The 15,430-nt window shown below is 37.3% G+C and overlaps 1 protein-coding gene across 23 annotated transcripts in view; it reads right to left on the reverse strand.

Moving 5' to 3' along the window:
- EPB41L2 (erythrocyte membrane protein band 4.1 like 2) overlaps nt 1-15,430 on the reverse strand; it is a 225,918-nt gene that overhangs the window by 33,710 nt on the left and 176,778 nt on the right. For 13 of the 23 annotated variants that reach the window (XM_038000914.2, XM_038000908.2, XM_038000903.2 and 10 more), the window contains exon 12: nt 11,904-12,076. In XM_038000914.2, coding sequence (XP_037856842.2) covers nt 11,904-12,076 — 173 coding nt within the window. Of the gene's footprint in view, nt 1-3,423; nt 3,526-4,860; nt 5,008-6,927; nt 6,991-11,903; nt 12,077-15,430 lie in introns of all 23 variants that reach the window. The other 10 variants (XM_073022473.1, XM_073022474.1, XM_038000893.2 and 7 more) reach the window with 2 other exon arrangements.

Consider the following 15,430-nt stretch of genomic DNA (forward strand, 5'->3'; position numbering starts at 1 on the left):
TTTCCTGCCTCAGCCTCCCCAGTAGCTGGGATTATCAGGCATGAGGCACCACACCCAGCTTATTTTTGTATTTTTAGTAAAGACGGGGTTTTGCCATGTTGGCCAGGCTGTTCTCAAACTCCTGACTTCAGGTGATCTACCCTCCTCGGCCTCCCAAAGTGCTGGGAATACAGGTGTGAGCTACCGCACCCACCCACTATTTAGAAATCTTAAAGAAAAATCAATGACACTCCAGAGGGGTCCTCTCATACTGTAAGCTAAGAAGGGTGAGGAGCGCAGACAGTCAGGTGAGGAGAGTGAGGTGAGTAGGCACTTGCAATATTCAGCAGAGAAAAAAGCTTCTGGACTGATTTAGCTTCATTACCATCTCTATGATTACACCATCCCTAGGGTAAGTGAGGATGGGTGGGGTGCCCTTCCCAGTGAGAGATCACTGGTGAGCTTAAAGAAATGCCACACATTTCATTATTCAATGATATACCTTCAAAAGTACCTTACGACTCAATGTATAAAATCTCTTAGACTCAGGAGAGAATAGTCTATGCAAATTTAAGTCATCAAAATTTGTACAACATGTTAAGAGGATTACAATAGTTTTTGTTTTTATCAAAGTATTTTATTTAGTCTATTTTTTTTTCACCAGACCAAGTCTATTATCTAGTGACACAGACACAAATTAGAACCAAAGGTAAATATTTTACAAAACTCCATTCTTAAGCTGTTTATGTTTTTGCCCTAAATATCATGCTTTCCCATAGGTATGTTCAGAGTTCAACACAAGCTCTGGTCTGCCAACTGTAACTTCACTCCATTCTCATATCAGATTATAAGTGAGTAGTGACAATGCTATCAATGGGTATAACTACCAATGCACTTCAGTTTATAAACAATTCACTAACCAGGTAAAAGCTTTAAGAAATTTACAATAGTTATTTACCATCAAAGATTAAATGACTTGGTTTCCAGTTTTCTGCTCTACTCTCGAAATTGTTCAAATTCAAACTACAGCCACTTTGGAAATTCATTTTTTTTTTTAAAGAAACTATTACAGCTTTTTTAAAAAAAAACTATAAAAATCCGTATCATAGAAATTTGGAAAAACTGTCAAATTATATACTTACACATAATTTTTTTTAATTTTACTTTCAGTAAGAATTACAATTCAAAGATAAAGGAGAACTCCTGCAGAATTAACAGTAAAATGAAGATACGACAAAGACAGAAATTGAAAAGGTACTCCAGTAAAGTCAAAACACTCTAGTAGACAAATGCTCACATACTTTCAACTAATAGTAGTATGTTATTTGAAGAAAAAAAAAAAGATACAATGTAGGTGGTCGATAAATGTTTGTTGGGCAAACGGATGAATGGATGATTGTAATAAGAACAATCTATATGTATGTCAAAAGAGTACGTATTTTGCTGCATGTATTGGAGGAAAAGAACAGAAAAACTAGTAACTTCAAATACAGATAAACCATTTGGGGGCTTTTCCAGATTTAAATTTCACATTAACATCACTTTAATGTGACTTCTATGACAAGATATTTTATACTGTACATTCCTAAAACCTGAGATCCAGAAAAATGATAATAATTTTAAACATCTCCACTAAAATGTCAAAGTTTCCTACTGCAAAAATCCAAGGACATCACTTTAAATTTGATCGAATGATACCATGTGATCGCTTCTGGAGGAGAGGTTATCACAAATACGTAATATTTCAAAGCATGTGATATTAAAGTCCTCATTGTACACATGGAGTCTAATTGGCTTTGGTTTCACGCTAACCTTTAAAGTATATAAATATGTCACTTGGTTTAGCTTCAGGACATTGTCTTTCTCCTTTGCAATGTTCTGAAAATATTTCATCTCAACTAGACCACAAACTCCTTATTTCTACTTATTTTGCCTCCTTCCCCAACCCCACTATGTGTTCTGATAAATACTCTCTACTAATTAATAGAATCTACTTTGTGGAAGGGAATCACTGTTTCCTTATTAATAATCTCTGCTCTCATTCACAGCCCCTATAATCTATTCCTCATCCAGTGCCAGGGGGACGCCTGTCAGACACAGGTGGGATTCTGCCACTACTCACCTTCAAACTCTCCAATGCTTTCCCATCACTCCTATTGTACAATTCCAAACTGTTAGCATGGTCTTTAAGACCGTGACATGACCTAGGGTCTAACCTCTTTGAATTTTCCTTCCTTCATGCTGCCCCATGCTCACCAAGCCCATCTCATTTGGTCTTTCAGTTCCTGTGTTGTGGCTCTTCCTTACACGTGGATACATTTTCACATGTCTACCTGTTCATCATTAAGGTTTCAACTCAAATGCCATCTCCCCCTGACCACAATGACAAAACCGTCTTCCTAATCCCCTCCTAACACAACACTGTATTTCACCTTCTTAACATTTACTTCTTAGTGTCTGAAACTTTCTAAGTACCAATTAGAAAATTTTCTAATCACCGGCTGGGTGTGGTGGCTCACGCCTGTAATCCCCAGCACTTTGGGAGACTGAAAAGGGCGGATCACGTGGTCAGGAGTCCAAGACGAGCCTGGTCAACATAGTGAAATCCCGTCTCAACTAAAAACACACAAAAAATTAGCCGGACATGGTGGCAGGCACCTGTAATCCCACCTAGACAGGAGAGTTGCTTGAACCCAGGAGGCAGAGGTTGCAGTGAGCCGAGATCGCGCCATTGCACTCCAACCCGGGCGAAAGTGCAAGACTGCATCTCAAAAAATAAAAAAAAGGGACACTTTTCTAATTAACAATTTCCATGTCTCCTCCACTAGACTCCAAGCTCTCTAGTCCCAGCAAATAAGACTGACCACCTGGCTAAGTAAAATCAGTAGAAAGAGAAGAATGAGAATGTAAAGGCAATGGAAAGTGAACTTCCTCACCAATGTCAGAAATGTCACACATGCAGGAGCAGAGGGAGAGATGAGGGGCTGCTATGGTGCATCAAAATCTTTGTTCCCATTAAAAATCTTACAAATGAAAACTCAAAAGGTTTCCATATGTAATTAGTAAACTCATAATCTAAGGTACATACGTGGTTATTTTAACAACACAGCATGCGTAAGTATTGTACAAACAGTGCATTTTCACATGAAATCGGATTCCCGACTGTCAGCCACATACATCAAATTAGGAATCACTTATCACCTAAATTGGTGGATGTTTTTGTATATCAAATTTTGACTTTTCAAGTGCTTCTGCAATGTGGTATTTCTCATCCAACAATCCTATGCTTCTATACACAGGGGATTTAACTTTTTAAATGCTCAAAAATCATTTCAAAAAAATTTTAGTATGACACACAGGAGAAAAGAAATCTTATGGCTGTGGATAGAAACAAAAGGAAAAGGGGAAAAAGCAAGAGTAGATCCAAGGGTGCAAGGTGAACACCTTGTCCGTCTCCTGAGCTTTTTCTTCAACTGTCCGTGTTGTCGGCATCAGGTACTTCTCCTTCACGGATAAAATATCCTTGAAAAGATGGTCTCCTTTTCTCTATTGTTTTAAACAATAGACATAATCAACAAATAAGACACATACATTACACCTATAGCAACACAAACATAAAACACTGACCCTGTGTGGGTCAATGACACACACCAAGAGAAGCGGCACATAATGGAAGGTGAAAGCCTTGGCATGGCATCAGACACCTCCAGAAAACACAACATTCTCGAATGGACTACTGAAATTGACATTTTTTATCATCTTCAGAAAAATCTGAAACTAAGAACTGAAGTTGTATCCAACTTCATAAGACTCTACCATGCATGTCTTATTTTCAAAAGTTCTGTGTTTCAGTTCAGCAATTCTTTTTGCTCATCTGTTCTTAAAGAGCTTTCTTTTTCAATGGCACAAACTTAGAAATTTAAAGCAACTAACAGCTTTTCTTTTTAAGGAAAGGTGAATAAAAATAGCAGTAGAATATCTAAATCAATGTCTACAATTTGGCGACATTCAAGTCAGACTTGATGCTGAAAGGAAAAAGATGAAATTGTAGGGTAACATCTTTATACCATTTTTTAAACTACAGATTAAATATAGTATGATCACTGTCTGCTCAAGTATGATAAATGAGCCCATGGAAGTTCTTGGTCAGTAACAGGAGGGATTTGGAAGAATCCTACAGGCACAGAGGCAGATAACAACGAATGGAGAAATATATTGAGAATATATCCTGAAGGCAATATGTACTCATACCAGTGGTGGGGAGAAGTAAACCATGAAAAGAAATAGAGTAAGTGAGGAGAAATGTTATGATTGAAAAACCATTTTAAAAACACAATTCTAACATTTCCTTACTAGGAAGTTTCAATATTAAGTTGTATTATGTATAATATTTTTCAAGTTTTCAACAGGGCTCATCAGTCTTTAAAGCTAAGTTAAACTCATTTTCCTCACAGTAATAACCTTAAACCACTCTAAAGATAGTCTATAGTCCTTTATTTATTATTTATTTATTTATATTAAGTAAATTTCCCTATTTCAGATATCAGTAACTAAAAAGCTTATTAAATACAGTATATTAGTTTCTAAATTGTCCTATATAACAATTCATTACTACTACCAATTTACCTGAGTAAAATAGCAAAATTATCCTGAAACTATTTCAAAAGTATTTTGAAACTCATGCAATTTACCTAAGAACTAGGCCAATAACTATTACACTGTTAATAAATATTTAGTATTTAAAAAATTGTTAGTAATTACATAAAAATAATTAAATGGGAACATTTTATAACTTCCCTAGAATCAACATAGGAGATTAACAATTTAAGTTTTATTGAACAACTGGAGTAAGACAGAGCCAACAAATAGCTAATGACATACCCCTTGTGTCTGTAGGGACAGAGGTGTGATACGTCGTTTTTCCCATTCATTAGGGCGCGGCTCAGGTGTGGATTCCATAAAATTGCGCTTGAGTTCACTAATGCTAGCCTGATGTTTCAGTATGTCCTCCTGGGCCTTATCCAGTTCCTAGCAATATGTAACGTAACAAAGGGGGGAAAAATCCAAAAGGAAAAAACCCAGTAGGACAAAAATAAAACCAAAAAATAAGACAAAGCAAACTTATGATTTAAAAAAACCATAGTAAAGCAAGAAAAATGCCAAGTCTCTAAAGCCATATTATTATCTATGAATAAGTTCATGAATTCATCAAAATTTGAAAATAAAGTCAATGCGTACTTCTTCAATGATTTACATTTTAAAGGATTCTGATTTCTTCTCTGTTTAGGATTTTTAAAGGAATAATTATTTACATTATTAGAAAGATGACATGGAACTGATCATCAAAATGGCTAATAACACTTCCTTCCAGTACCTGGATTTGAAATTCAGACTATGACTTTGTTCCGGCAAATTTACCTTTCTGATTAGGACTACTCATAAAATTGCATTCTGTAAACATAGTAAATCAAGTACAAAATAGAGAAAGGTAGAGACTCAGAAGCACACTGGCTGGAAGAAAAAGCCAGACCAGACTCATCCCCCAACTGGAAAAGTCAAGGATTTTTTTGTGTGTTTGTTTTCAGGAAATTCCAGTGGTGGCTTTTAATTCTTAAGGAATAAAAACTACTGCTTCCAGAGGCTGCTTCTGTTTAGCCTCTTTATAAAAAAAAAATGAACCACAGACTGGTCTCATGTACTTGCCAAGCACAAAAGTGGGGTCTAGCCTCCGCAATCGCCAGACGGTCCTTATCCAGACAAATATGCAAGAAAAACTACCAGGTCCATTTTCATGGGAGAGGCCCCATTAAATGGTATTTGTGGAAATTTTTCTGACTGGCTCTGATAAATAGTATTGGTGGGAATAAAAGGTAATTAGTGTTCAGGAAATGGTTTTGACCAAATTTTAAATATTTATTTATATTTCAAAAATCATAGGGCCACCTGTGGATTATAGCTTTCATCCCACTTTAAGGAACAGGTCATGCAACCAATAAAATTAGATATTCCATATTCATGCACAAGCATAGTAGCTCATCTATGAGCTTCTATAGCCATTTGCAAAAACTCATGAAAATCTAAAAATCTTTGCATGGCATGGAAAAATGACTGTGGCTTGAGATCAGGCACATTTCTTGCATTGGTTCAAAGCAATGTTACTTATTACACTGTACAGCATTTTAGTAAGTTAAGCAAAAGTATATTTCCATCAGTTATCAAGCTGCCAAAAGCAACCAAACAGATTAGTCAGATTACTGAGAGCTGCAGTTCTCCATTGAATACATTGCCACATACTACTGTAAAATAAGAAGGGGAAAAAAAATGTTCTCATGTGACATGGGGAACATATTTTACATTCCTAATTGGGTGATTGGGCTTTCTTTTCCTCCTTTCCTTCTCTCTCACTTTTGCTTGTTCTAATTAAAATAATTCCTTTAATTAGCATATTCTGAAACAGAATACTGAAAGTGGACCACATTCCCAATCACGGATTTTAACCAAAAAAAAACAAAACAAAAAAAGTGGGCATAGATCAAGATCAAGAGTCAAATGACTTAATGCCAGATCAATAAACAAATCTCTGTTCTGGTTAATATATATTAAGGATGAGACTGTGTTACTTCAGGTTGATGCCCTAGAGTTAACCCTTTAGGAGAGAATAGGTTTACTTGTAGAACAACTTCAAAAGTACTGGATAAAAACTTGATTCATTTGACTAAACTTTTTTTTTCCCACTTGTCACTTTGAGAACTTCTAGTAGATACAGTCCTGCCTAAGCCACCTGAAAGGAACACCGTCAGGCTGGTAACATGCACTCCCAAGTTGAATTCCCCCATGCACTGCATGCACCGTGCTCGAAGAACATTGCCGGCCAGCCTAGGCGTGACCTCCCGTCCACAGCAGCCGGGCAGCCATTACGACAGAGTTGTTTTCTTAGATTATACAAACCTCCAACATTAAATTGCTATGTCTGACATAAATATTATCCCCTTCTACTCTCAAGGAATTTTTCTGTGAAATTAAATCACACACAGGGGGGAAAAGGCAAATAAACATAAGTGTATCAATCAGCAAGCACCAAAATGACCCAGAGTTCGACAGTCTAAGACATTAAAATAAAAGAGGAATACAAATCTTATGAACTTAAAGCCACAACAAGCACAACACACAAATAAACCCTGAGAGTGGACCCTCCCCCCACAATACTAATGGCAGGCAGCAGCCATGAGATGTTCAACTTTAGGGAAAACTCAGCCACCTCTTCCAGCTGTGTTTCCTCTTCTTCCATCTTCGCCTGAAAAGTCACACAGCAAATGGCCAGAAAGAAGGGGAGTATTAGTGGAAACTCTACCATCAGTGCAAAGAAGTTGTATTTGAACTTAAATGGTGAACCAGTGTTACCAACCTTTATTGGGAGGCCCTCAGAAGATGCAGCATATTAAGCCACTTTGGTCTTTCTTCACCTACAGTGTTGTACCAATGATGGAAATGATCCTTTGCAAAGGTGGAATGGAGGATGGAAGCTTCACTCTTTCTCAGTCCCTAGATTATGCTCTGCTTTTGAATATTTTGTACTCAGGAACAAAAATATGAGAGTGCAAAAATGGCATAATTCAATCTGTGCTAATTTGGAATGTCTAAAGCAACTAGTGATGGGGTAAAGCATAATGATGTTAAATTTGTTTTTAGCTTTATATTGGTGAACAAATGTTCAACCTATGATTCAGTTTGTTAAATATGGATTTCTTTCCTGGCTGGGGGTGGGGGATTGGCTTGTTTAACTAGTTTCATATTAAAATGGTAGGTATTTAAAAATAATCTTTGAAATATAACCACTTACATAAAATTCTTTAAACAAGAACAGCTTTTCATAGTTGGACATTTCTCAATATCTGATGATTCAAAAGAATGAATGTAGAAGTTTAAAACTAACAAGCACTGACTGAATTTTGACTCAATGGAAAAAATGGTGAGAATACAAATATTGACTCCCTTATCAAAGGCAAATCATTTAACCTTTACAGGTTAATTCCTAATATATATCCTTTTCCTTCTTTATTAGGATGATAGTGTTAAATCTGAGAGTTCAAAAGGCTTTCCTTTTTAACCACTCATAGTATTTTTCAGAGGTAAGCAAGGAGCTCAGAGTCTTTATCAGTGTGAAAAATGAGACATTCAATTATCTGTTAAGAAACATTTTCCAAATCCTTGGTCAACACTTAATTCCCTAAAATGTTGATCTTTGATATTCCTCAGGTAAACTTTTTAACAATTGTGGTTTCTCCTACAATGCACACTCACTGCATTATCTTTACATTTTTCTTTAGGTTTGCTCTAAATTTTGTCATTTACTCTGTGTAGTGGTAGTGTCCACAGAATATGAGGCACTAAATCACCAGGCCACATTTAACAAAATAATCAAAAATATATTATACATGTTAATGCTGACTTAGTAGCACAGAGGTAGGATAATTGAAAAAAATTTGCCTTTTTTAGGGGTAAAAATCCTCAAACCAAACACCTATTTAAATAAAGGAGCACAAAGAGGCCCAATCTTAGTGTTATATTCAAAAATATTAGTCTAAATCTTAGTCTAAATATTCAAAAAAAGCCATGTGTCACTTTTCACATACATTTGTTAAAGACAATAGAATAGTACCTTCCTTATAAAATACCCTACAGTGACTCTTATATATAATTACATAATTTAAGGTTAGAAAAAAAAACTAGCTAAAATTCATCTGGTCTCCAAATACTACAATAATAGGGAGATAAGGAGCTTTTGAGATGAGACTTACAAATATCAGGAGTAAAAGTTACAGATACATCCTCACAGATGCAAGAACACATTTGGGTTTCCAACAAGAGAAACAATAGTACTAAGGACTTCTACTAAGATACATCAAGAACAGTTATGTCTACTGCATCCTAAGTTCTATATCAAAACAAAAATGTTCCATCCTAAAGGAACAGCATTAATATCTGTTTGCAAAATGGAGAGACCCTGTATGGATTGTTACGGGCAATACAGGTTCCCTCCTCCCCCACACCTTCTGTTACAAATCTAGTTTGAGCTAGATATTTGTAAAATAATCCTACAATTTTGCTCCAAACTTAGAATGTGTGGACCTGGTCAAAGGTATCAATGAAGGAGAAGTGTCTACACTTATTTCTCATGCACTAAAACATTGTGTGTGTGAAAATATGCAGGTATTACTATGTTGAGGGTAATCAGTGGTGAAATGTATACACACATTTACACTCTATGTTAGGAAGGGTTTAAGATAAAGTGTATTGTGTTGACTCCACAAACTGAACTTATGTGGGCATGCCAGCAACTACTTCCTCTTCCTCTAGTTTGTCATTCAAGTCACAGTCATAAGAAACATTAAAGGAGGCGGCTTTAGCCTCCAGATAGCAGAGGCATAGAGCCAGAGGAAGGGAAAAGGCAAGAGAAAAAGGAACTGACTGAGAAGCAGACAGAAGTAGCCCAAAGATGAGGATAAGGGAAGGAATGAATGAAGGGGAGGTGATTGGGACATAGTGCTGCACACCAGCAGGGAGGAAGGAGACCCAGACCTTGGGGAGGCTGGGGAAAGCAAGATATCCATCTTCATCAAGAAGGGAGGGGAAGCCAGAGGGAAAACATTTGGAGAAACTGAAGGAGAAGTAACCAAAGTCAGAATCACTGTTGTCAGCTGCTTTAAGAGTCTTCCCATGGATGGGAGAAGGGCATTCAGGCTGAGAAGGGGCCATGGCAGAATCCAAGACCAAATCAGGCATAGCAACTTCAGAATCCCCCTGCTCGGATGTTTCACCTGTGGAAAGGTGCTCTAAGCTGTCTAGTGTGATCTGGTCAGCCTCCCCAAAGGGGTCTTCCTCTGAAATGTCTGAAAGCAAGTCCATTTCAGGGACAGGCAATAGGTTTGGGGAAAAAGATGAAGCACGGTGGATGAGAGGTGAAGGTGGGCATATGGAAACAGTCTATTCTCAAGTGCAAACCCATGATTGAATATGAAATTACACAACGGATACAACCAAAGGAAAAACAGATGCAAGAGAGAAAGAGGACAAAAGAAAAAATGAGTAGTTAGTGAAAACTTTTACTTTAAAGAAGGGATTATATTAACACAGTGTAGTTAGAAATGAATTAAATGACCCATTTTTAAAAAGACTAGACTACTTGTGTCACATAAAATTTATACATATTGACTTATTATTTTCAAACTGATTGCAAATAAATCCCATGAAACTCAAACAGCATTATTTACTTTTAATAATGTAAATAATCTGGTTGCTGACAGACACTCAAAGCATTAGCAAAAATACCAGTGTACCCAGTTGTTTGCTGAAGACAAGCAGGATTTCCTTTAAAATTTAAAAGACCTTTTTCATTGTTTAAGGAAAATAACAAGATATGTCAAGTTAACTAGGCAAAATGGAACAGAGATATTCCGAAATGCTGAGCTCTTCTGTTTCCGATGTAAGCAGTCACTCTCCTGGGTGCCTTGTTAGCAAAAATTTTTAAAAACTATCCTGACAACTTGTCAGCAATTGAAAGAAACCTTGTTGGACACAATTTCTGTTATTTTTAACTGAATTCCCAACCAAATCATTTTTCCATATGACAGTCACAAATTCTTTAACAATGGAATGTCGATGATTTGATGTCACTTGCTATACAAGTAGCACTTGACCTTGTGGCACGAGACTGGGCCCATGTGGTGGTTGGTCTCTGAGACCTTCTCCATGCTGGGCCTCAGAGGCTATCAGAGCAGGAATACCTGAGGCACTGGCAGCTACGTCATCTAGCAAGTCTTTATACATTTATGTCTTTAAAATTTTGAAAGTTAAAATTTAGAAAACACTATACAGCCGGGCTCAGTGGCTCACACCTGCAATCCCAGCATTTTGGGAGACTGAGGCAGGTAGATCACTTGAGGTCAGGAGATCAAGATGAGCCTGACCAACATGGCGAAACCCTGTCTCTACTAAAAATACAAAATTAGCTGGGTGTGGTGGCAGGCACCTGTAATCCCAGCTACTTGGGAGGCTGAGGCAGGAGAATTGCTTGAACCTGGGAGGCAGAGGTTGCAGTGAGCTGAGATCCAGCCATTGCACTCCAGCCTGGGCAACAAGAGGGAAACTCCATCTCAAAAAATTAAAATTAAAATAAAATAGAAAACACTATGAATCAATATGATGGATTCATTTGTTTTTATCTGTGCTTACTTCCAATGTTACATGCAAAAAAAAAAAAAAAAAAGTCACTTTGTGCAGAAAAGAGATCTGAATTTAAAGGCTTCTCAAATCAATATTCAAGTGATGTTACTGCCGAAGGTAACAAAAGATAACAGTCACACATTTGAGAACACAATATGGGTTACTTCTCCATTTCACTATGGTGTACGCACAAGATAAAGCCAAAAGCAACACACCATATTCTCACTCTCTATTCACAAAACAATTATCCTTTCTTAAGAATTTCATTAATTATAGATTATTAATGAAAAATACCTTTGTTTATAAAGATTATCTTTGGTGATATCAAAAAATTCAAGTCAATAATTAAAATCATCAAGAAGCTACATTTTAAAATTTACTTGGACCAAATCAAAAATAAATTTCAAATAATCATAGCTTTTCTACTTTGGGGACTCAATTAGATAAGGTGATTATGAGGACAGTCAAAAAGGCCAGTAAATTACTTACTTGCATTAAAATAATTTACATTGAAATATTCTGCTTTGAACCACAATCAAACAAAGGTTAGAGACCACTATGCATATCTGAAAACAGAAATGACCAACAGAGAACATAGAACAACTGATTTTAAATACTTGATTTCTGAAACAGAAAATACAACAGATAGCCTCTAGGTTAAGTAAATGTTTAAAACCACAAACTGTGTGAATTTACTATACCTTTCCTTCAATGAGCTGTAAATGTGGGGCTTTAGCTGGGCTTCTCACTTCCCTCCTGCCGTCCCCATCTTGTACCACGGCAATGCTGACAACTCCAGGGCCATAGGCTGAAATCTCCCCAGCAGCATCAGGAAAATCCTTCATAAGACTTTGGTCCACGACACCAATCGGAGCTAGTAAAGAGTGACAATTTTGGATTATTTTAGGACATGTGAATCGTAAACTATGGAAAATTTTCCCCTTAAAGAGAGAAACAGGAAACATATAAACAGTGAACAGGAACAGAGACATTGCCTGAACTCTGAAAATACCTACCATATAAAATAAACAAATTTTTAAACGTTTACCAAATTCTGAAAGTATTCTGAGTTTTAATGCACTGAACTACACCAGTGTCTCAAATCACAGGTATTGGAAGGATATAGTCAGATCATGGAACTGGCCAGTAGGAGGAGCTCTAAGACCAGCTGAAACACCAGAGTTAAGGCAAACAGAATTACGAGGTAAGCAGTATTTTAACTCTTTGGTCTCCTCTGATTTATTTCTGAATCTATCTATTGCAACAAATGATTATGCAATTATTAAGATGATTTGCCCCAATAAGTTTTAAGAATTGCTCCATGAAGGAAACTTTAATTTGAATACTATTCAAAAGATAAAATAGTAAATAAAAGACAGTATAGGTAAATTGTAAGGACTTTAACTTCTGTATTTATATTCAGTATTTTTTATTTTTTAATCCCCTTCCTCAATGTCTCAACATGAACTATAGTAAGTCTATACATAGACACCTCCCTCATCCCAGAAAACCTGGCCCTCCTGTGCTCTCTTCTCTCCTAGAGATAGGCAGAAATGTATATTGTATTGAAAATTCTGTCATATTGCAGATCAAACCAAGACTACCTCAAACATTAGCAAGGCAGAGTAGTAGGTGGCAGGACTTCTGTCCATCTGTAGCTCCTCCCCAAACAACAGAACTACACAAGGTCATTTCACTTTACATAAAGAGTACTCTACGGACACCATGAAGTTTACTCTGCTTCCATGTCCCAAGGGAAGCCTGGTCAACACAAACACCTTTAGACTGCAAGCTCTTAGAGGGCAGGATTGTGTGTGAGCTACCATACTGAACTTGAGAGGACTCAAGCACTTTGAATACATGTATCCCAAAATACCTCTCAATCCACAGCCTTCAACTGCCCTGTCCAAAACTTAATTCTTTCCCAGTCCTGCTTTTTTCACAAAATGCTCTTCTCTTATTTGCTCCCGTTTGCTTGAACTGGGAACATGGACATCTTCCAGGACTCTACCTTCACCCCTTAACACCAGCAAGTCCAACAAAGTCCTTGCATATATTTCTGAATGTGGCCAGTTCTTCCCATTTCTAATTCTACTACCTCACCTTGGGGAGATTTTCCCAGCCCTTAAATACTCATACTTGGAATACCCATACCAAATCACAGTCAACATTAGAATAAATTTGCATTTTACATTAAGTATAGTTATTTTCCAGCAGTTTTGTTGTTGTTGTTTTGTTTTTGAGACAGTCTCGCTCTGTCACCCAGGCTGCAGTGCAGTGGTGCGATCTCGGCTCACTGCAACCTCTGTTTCCTGGGTTCAAGAGATTCTCCTGCCTCAGCCTCCTGAGTAGCTGGGATTACAGGCACGCACCACCACACCTGGCTAATTTTTTGTATTTTTAGTAGAGATGGGGTTTCACCATTTTGGTCAGACTGGTCTCAAACTCCTGACCTTGTGATCTGCCCTCCTCGGTCTCCTGAAGTGCTGCGGTTACAGGTGTGAGACACCGTGCCTGGCCTCCAGTGGTTTGTTTTCTAATAAAAAAAACTTCTAACAAGATTTAAATAATTTTCCCTGGGAAAGTATATGGCTATGATTAATCCTTTTGCTTACAATTATCATTTCTACACGCCTATTATACATACTCAGAAATTTTGCAAAATGCAAAAATCTGACCTAGAAATGGCTTCAAATGTAATACTATTAAAATATGAATATCAAATTAAAAGTTATTAAATAAAGTTGACAAAATGCTGACTTTGCATACTTTTAAACACTTATTAATTTCAGCATGCAGTTTCTTGTATTTTGGAGCCAATACATTTATTCAGGTCTTAAACATCTGAGAAGATTGTAGGCCCTGGCACAGAGCCCAAGATACCAAATGGCTAATTGTCCTACTCCCACAAAAGGGAAGACCACCATCGCTTTCACCTGGGCCATTCCCAACCAGCCTGCCTGCTTCCTCACTCAATCTAATTGCGCTCTTGCATCAAATGATTTTTTAAACAAGATAACACTGAGCTCTTGTGTGCACATAAACCCACACAAACCCTTAAATGGTTTCCCAGAGCACATGGAATAAACGGAAACCACATTCTTCACCATGGCCTCCACGGCCCTGTATGACCTGACCCAGGCTTACCTCTCCCGCCACTTCCTAAGATCTCACTACACTTGCCTTCTGTCTGTTCCAGGAATGTATCCAGCTCTCCCTTGCCTTATAGCTTCATCGTTGCTGCCTCTGCTACCTGGAATGCTTTATTTTTAAATATCTCTTGTCCTTCCCTTGGCTGCCTCCTTGTCATCCTTCATGTCTCAACTGACCTGGTTCTTCCTCCGACAGGCCTTCCTTCGCTGATGATCCTATCTAAGTCATGTCCCTGTTCATTATACTTTCCACCTTCAGGAAATCACTGGTTCCTCAACCCCCAAATGCATCTTGGTTGTTGGTTCTCTTAAATGACTGATTTGCCTTCTTTGGGGTTTGATTTTCTAATCTCGGAGGAGACGCCTTGTCCTAAAACAGGTGTTCTAGATTGATTTTCATTTTGATATTTGATCTTTAGATTGAATCCCGGTTTTCACTTGCCATGTAATCGTAAGAGGATTTATTTTAATTTGCCAAACTTTAAAGTGAGGCTTATATACCTAAATTATTCTAGCCTCACTTATAAAGTAAACAGGAAAAGAAAATACAACACATGTCAACTACAACAACAAATGGTATGTTGATAAAGAGTGGCAAAGGAAATAAAGCTCAGTGCCAGGTTACAGCCTAGCTTTGCTTTGGGGGGAAAAAACGGAGAACATAAGCCCTAATCAAAGAGTTCACTGGCTGTCTGGTCATGTATTGGCATTAAAAGCCTCCTATTTTTCACAATAACACAATAATCCTTTTGATGACTTACCCATCTGATGAATTACGGTGTCCAAAACACAAAGGGAAAAATAATGGATTACTGTGCATGTTTGTTGTTTTAACTTGTAAAAATCATTGTTTTCAGATACAGACCTCCTATAACCCTCTGCACTAACTGCCCATACAAGATGGTGGATTTCCTGGAGCACAGTTCGTATACCTCAAAGAAAATGCTGTTTTACTGCTCTTTTAAAATGCTAAACTTTGCAATATAAGAGTTATATAGCATCATAGTTTCAAACAAATGTTGAAAACAGACAGTGTTCAGAAAGAGCAATGATTTCTCTCAGGGCACTAAACAACA

The sequence above is a fragment of the Chlorocebus sabaeus genome, chromosome 13 (genome assembly GCF_047675955.1).
Source record: "Chlorocebus sabaeus isolate Y175 chromosome 13, mChlSab1.0.hap1, whole genome shotgun sequence".
Taxonomy (NCBI): Eukaryota; Metazoa; Chordata; class Mammalia; order Primates; family Cercopithecidae; genus Chlorocebus; species Chlorocebus sabaeus.